The sequence below is a fragment of the Pelodiscus sinensis genome, chromosome 8 (genome assembly GCF_049634645.1).
Source record: "Pelodiscus sinensis isolate JC-2024 chromosome 8, ASM4963464v1, whole genome shotgun sequence".
NCBI lineage: Eukaryota > Metazoa > Chordata > Testudines > Trionychidae > Pelodiscus > Pelodiscus sinensis.
This window is the reverse complement of record NC_134718.1, coordinates 67,161,919-67,167,918: the sequence shown is the minus strand read 5'-3', so window position 1 is coordinate 67,167,918 and position 6,000 is coordinate 67,161,919. Positions and strand designations below refer to the sequence as shown.

At 54.2% G+C, this 6,000-nt stretch overlaps 1 protein-coding gene across 2 annotated transcripts in view; it reads left to right on the top strand.

Moving 5' to 3' along the window:
- Positions 1–311: 311 nt before the first annotated feature.
- The window catches only part of RBM20 (RNA binding motif protein 20), a 199,931-nt gene continuing 194,242 nt past the window's right edge, over positions 312–6,000 (top strand). The window contains exon 1 of one of the 2 annotated variants that reach the window (XM_075935489.1): positions 312–420. Coding sequence is in view for 1 of the 2 variants with exons in the window: in XM_075935485.1 (XP_075791600.1) it covers positions 2,933–3,078 (146 nt within the window). In the remaining variant the exon portion in view is untranslated. Of the gene's footprint in view, positions 421–2,792; positions 3,079–6,000 lie in introns of those variants that run through there. The other variant, XM_075935485.1, reaches the window with a different exon arrangement.

The window sequence follows — 6,000 nt, the reverse complement described above, 5'->3', positions numbered from 1 at the left end:
GTGGTCAGGCAATTAGGCTACATGAACACCGTTACCACCCTTCAAACTTGTAAAGGTTAGGAAACAAAATCTTAGCCCTAATAGTGTGTCCTCCTGTGTGTCTAGGAAATAAAGGAGACAGGTGTGGAAAATCAGACTAAACTAGATCCCAGCAACGAACCTGGAATGCCAGTGCTTGCAATTTGTAATTGTATGAAGATGGTAGAAAGAGGGGTCAAAGTGCCTCTTTGGGACAGTGATTCTCTTTGTTTGGATGTAGAGGTACAGCATCCAGAACAGTCGGGTGCTGCTGTAATAAGGATGGAAATAGATATTTAACTTGCCACTGAGGCCCAGAGAACAGAGAAACAACCACTTCTCCCCTGCAGAAGCCACCAGTAGGTTCTTCCTGCATCTATAAAGGAGGCAAACAAAGCAGAGGTAAGACAGTGGACTCTCTGGGGCTGTGCAGAGGGAGAAGGAGGAGAATAGCTGTAGAGAGCTCCTGAAGCACTAATGGGGTGAGCAGGGAAGTAGCAGCATAAGAGCAGTGCCTCTTCTAAGAGAGGGGGAGGAAGTTCAAGGTTTTGGGCAGCACTTCCCCAGGGGTGGAGCATTGACCCCTGCCCCTCTGGCTGGGAGAGGGGGGCGGAGAAGGGAGCAAGAGGATAGCCCAAGGACTGGAGAGGGGCTGGACCTAATGCAGCCCTCCAAGGACTAGCGAGGTGCTGGAGCAAGGGGTGATATGGGTGTGGGAGCACACCCCAGGCTTGAATTAGTAATAACTAAGATGTGGTTTTTGCTTCCAGCACCCCTACTATAAAACTTGTTCCAACACCGCTGGAGGGACAGGGACAGGGGGATCCTGGCTCCCTGTGCTCAGTGGCTGGGAGAGGTTGGAGTGGGGTCTCTGCTCACTGCATCCCTCAGGTTGAAGGCAGGTCCTGGCTCAACTGCAGGCCTAGTCAGCAAAGGCGATGGGGGAGGGTCTTGGCTCATTTACCCCCAGGCCAGCAGAGGAATGGAAGGGCGGGGGGAGGAGAGGGACTGGTTGTAGCTCCTGGTGCTCCCCAGCTCAGGAGGAGGCGCAAGGGATGTGTGCGCCTTGGCTCACTACATCCCTCTGGGGCAGGAGGGGATTGGAGGAGGGTTCCAGCTTGCTGTGCCCCCAGGGTTGGGATGGAGGGTCCCAGGCCAGGAAGGTACTGAGGGGGGAGGTCTCGGCTCGCTGCGCCCCCCAGGCCACGAGGGGACTGAAGGGGGATCTCTGCTCGCTGCGCCCCCCCGGGCCGGGAAGGGACTGAAGGGGGGGAGTCCCGGCTCGCTGCGCCCCCCCGGGCCGGGAGAGGACTGAAGGGGGGGGGGAGTCCCGGCTCGCTGCACCCCCCGGGCCGGGAGGGGACTGGAGGGGGGGTCCCGGCTCGCTGCACCCCCCGGGCCGGGAGGGCACTGGAGGGGGGGTCCCGGCTCGCTGCACCCCCCGGGCCGGGAGAGGACTGGAGGGGGGGGGTCCCGGCTCGCTGCACCCCCCGGGCCGGGAGGGGACTGGAGGGGGGGTCCCGGCTCGCTGCACCCCCCGGGCCGGGAGGGCACTGGAGGGGGGGTCCCGGCTCGCTGCGCCCCCCGGGCCGGGAGGGGACTGGAGGGGGGGGGTCCCGGCTCGCTGCGCCCCCGGGGCCGGGAGGGGACTGGAGGGGGGGTCCCGGCTCGCTGCGCCCCCCGGGCCGGGAGGGGACTGAAGGGGGGGGGTCCCGGCTCGCTGCGCCCCCCGGGCCGGGAGGGGACTGAAGGGGGGGGTCCCGGCTCGCTGCGCCCCCCGGGCCGGGAGGGGACTGAAGGGGGGGGGGTCCCGGCTCGCTGCACCCCCCGGGCCGGGAGGGGACTGAAGGGGGGGGAGTCCCGGCTCGCTGCGCCCCCCGGGCCGGGAGGGGACTGAAGGGGGGGGGGTCCCGGCTCGCTGCACCCCCCGGGCCGGGAGGGGACTGGAGGGGGGGTCCCGGCTCGCTGCACCCCCCCGGGCCGGGAGAGGACTGGAGGGGGGGGGTCCCGGCTCGCTGCGCCCCCCGGGCCGGGAGGGGACTGGAGGGGGGGTCCCGGCTCGCTGCGCCCCCCGGGCCGGGAGGGGACTGAAGGGGGGGGGTCCCGGCTCGCTGCGCCCCCCGGGCCGGGAGGGGACTGAAGGGGGGGGGGTCCCGGCTCGCTGCGCCCCCCGGGCCGGGAGGGGACTGAAGGGGGGGTCCCGGCTCGCTGCGCCCCCGGGGCCGGGAGGGGACTGGAGGGGGGGTCCCGGCTCGCTGCGCCCCCCGGGCCGGGAGGGGACTGGAGGGGGGGTCCCGGCTCGCTGCGCCCCCGGGGCCGGGAGGGGACTGGAGGGGGGGGTCCCGGCTCGCTGCACCCCCCGGGCCGGGAGGGGACTGGAGGGGGGGTCCCGGCTCGCTGCGCCCCCCGGGCCGGGAGGGGACTGGAGGGGGGGTCCCGGCTCGCTGCGCCCCCCGGGCCGGGAGGGGACTGGAGGGGGGGTCCCGGCTCGCTGCACCCCCCCGGGCCGGGAGAGGACTGGAGGGGGGGTCCCGGCTCGCTGCACCCCCCCGGGCCGGGAGGGGACTGGAGGGGGGGTCCCGGCTCGCTGCGCCCCCCGGGCCGGGAGAGGACTGGAGGGGGGGTCCCGGCTCGCTGCGCCGCCCGCAGCAGGGGTTCCCGGGGCACTGCTGCTCCCATTGGCTCCGCTGCGCCAGGCATCGCCGCACACCCCGCTCCCCAGGCGCCGCCGCCTCCCAGCCGCCGGAGGGGGGGGGGGGGGTCGGTGGGTGGCTCCCGCAGCCGCGGCGGGGAGGGGGGGGTTGGCTCCGGGCTGCCCAGCCCCCGGGCTTTGCGCCCTCCCTCCCCGGGCTGGCTCGGAGCAGCGCTCCGCGGCGCCCCATCGCTCCAGGGGGGTGGGGGAGAGTCCGGCCGGATGGTCCCCGCTGCCACCATGAACCAGGCCCCGGAGCCCAGCGGCTCGGAGCAGCCGGACCGAGATGCCCGCACCGCGGCCCCCGGCCCTCCGGCCCCCAGCCGAGGGATGCAGCCGCCGCCCCGCCTGCCCCAGCTCATCCACAAGTAAGAGCCGCGCCGGGCCGGGCCAGTCGGGGGAGGAGGGGCTGGGTCCCAGGCAGGGGGGGACAAGCGGAGTCACCCTTCGCCCTGCTGCTCCCCTTCCTCCCTGCCCCGGGGCACGGGAGCGCACGGCGCTGACACTTTGCCACTCTCCCCAGCTCAGCAACCGGCTGGAAGCCAGCGTCGCCTCCTTGGCCCTAGCGAGGCAGAGCAGATGAGGGTAAAACATGCTCCCTGCTCTGCGTGTGGCCACTGCTACAAAGATCCGCACCAGCCCACTTGCCCAGGGCTTTCTGGCCTTTTAACCCGGGGCCTAAATATGTTCAGAGAGCACTGATTGTGTGCGTTATCATGGGAGATGTGCAGTTTCTGTGGGTTTTGCCTGAAGCGCAATTCAGAACAAAAAAAGAGTTTGTTTTCCCACGAGCTATAAATGTGATAGTCATCGGGCCTAGAATGAGCAGAGCCCCTGCAATGCTGGAGAGACAAGAAATGCCAGTTGTCAGAGTTGCCATTTACAAAATTGTCTTGGAAAACTTACCAATCCCATGCATAAAAGATTTTCTCACCCTTGTCACTGTAATGATGGCAATAAAAACCCTGTGGAACTTTTACTTTTTTACTTTCTCACCCCAAAGAGGAAACATACCCCTGACAGGCACATTTGCATAAGAGTGGTACCTGTTTTCTGTTGGGTTAAACAAAAGACTAAAAGACTAATTAAATGCACTGTAATTAGTATATGAAATAAGAATATTATATAACAACTGACACTGTACTGATATAAGGTAACTGCTTGTTCTGTAGCTAATGTTTATTCTAGTCATAACTTTATTTTAAAAAAATCGGGACTTGTAAAAGTACACTAGTAAATATCCGTTTGGTAGCTGTTAGATTAGTTAGTATCTTCTTGTTTTAAGATCTGCTGTTAGCTGTGTTGATTAGAAAAGACATTGAGTGCTGAGTATTAACATATGTTAAACACATTTTGATATAATGGTCCAGGCCACAATAGATAGTAAATTCTTGTGTTCAGTTGTCAAGTAAATATCTTGTGTGATAAAACAAAGTCTCTGACGCATTATAAAGTAATACTAACCTACTGGTTGAACTTAGTATTTGTAGAACTTTTCTCATTACATGTATATATTTTCTTTAAGTTATTAGTTTTCTTTAACTATTATTATGTGGCCAAGACTAAGTCAATAGAGCAAACACTCTCAACCTCTTCCCCAACATATTCAAGAGAACAATGTTTATTATAAACAGAACATATTGTTTAAATTGGACAATTGTGCATTTTAATTGAATTTTAAAATGTGTTATGACAGCAGACTCTTCAAGATGTCGCTATAGTTTACGGTACTAAAAGTCAACAGTGTTTTTTAAATAAGGCGGCATAATGTTTCCCGTACTACGTATATGTGTTCAGGCCAATTATTCTTACAGAAACTGAACTTCAGTTTGAAATATTAGTATGTATGATACACAGATACAGTTTTTATATAATAATAGTATATATAATACATCTGGGTAACTGAAGAGCTACTATGTAGATAAATTGTAACCCTGCTACAAGCCACTTAAATTTGTTCATAATGCGTCACGAAGTCTCTCTGAACTTTTAGATGATAGTCTCTAAAGATGGCCCTGATAGCTTACAGTTTATCATGATTTTATATGGCACAAAACACAAAAGTTAGCTAGGTGAAGACGTCAAGACATTTCATGACCATCCTTCGAATTTTTATTTACAATGCCAGTATATATTTGATCATCGCTTCTGATGGCAAATTCTGGTTCAAAATTGAAATGTGAGTTTCCCATCAAGTCTATCTTTAAGAAGACAAATTCAAGAACATAGCGTGCGCCAACTGTTCTGTATCATGGCAGCGTGGCATAAAATGGCAAATGTCGAACATCTCTATCTAAGGCACTGCAATTTGATCGCATTATTTTGTAACTGTGCTCCATAATTTAAATGGTGCATACATGTTTGTGTTATAGTTAGCGCTCTCTCACGCAAAGTATATTAAGTAGGAAATAAAGGCAAACAGTGTTTTGTTGCATGAGGAATATTTGGAAATTAAATGTATAAGCCACTTTTTTGAGTCACATGTTGGTTATTAAAGATAACAAATCTAATGGCACATCATAGAAGTGCTGCATCAAATTAGCTTTTTAATGTAAATTCAATGAAATGTAAATGAGGACAGATATTATGATCCTCAAAAAAGATGCTTTAATACAAATAAATGGTCATTTGCTATTCTTTGTAGGAAAGAGAATTGCTAATTCATAACTAGAAAGGCTTGCTGCTTCAAGGAATTCTTTTCTTCAGACGTGTTTTGTATTTCTTGGTTGCCTTTTTAAAACAGTAGTTTAACTATTGGTTTTATTTTCCAAACTATAATAAAGAAATTGGCAGCTAATTTAGAAAGCTAATGTTGAGTGGCCTAGCGCAAAATATAATTAATTTTTATTACACTTTTTGATGGGCTGATTCCATTTGATACTTTTATTTATTAGATTTACTTTTAAGTGCTCTGACTCTTCCTCGCTTCTCTAAAAGTATTAGAAGTTATTGTAGATGTTAGTGACATAAAGATGGGATTATTGAAAATATTTTAAAATAACACTTTACGGGTGTTTTATCCATTTACAATGAACAATCTGTTAGGCAATTTTGAATACAGTTAATGGAACTGGAAATTTGATACTTGTGACAAAGTATTTTTGCTAAACTCTCACATCATGAGCATAATAAACTAACTTTCTTATTTCCACCTTAAATTCATAATATTTTCATAAAGTGAAATTAAGGTAATTCAAGTTTCTTGTTGTTACTAGTCTGATTAATGAAATAAGATACATAAAATTATAGAGAATGTTGTCTACACTTGGGTGTATAGTTCTGTGTCTTGA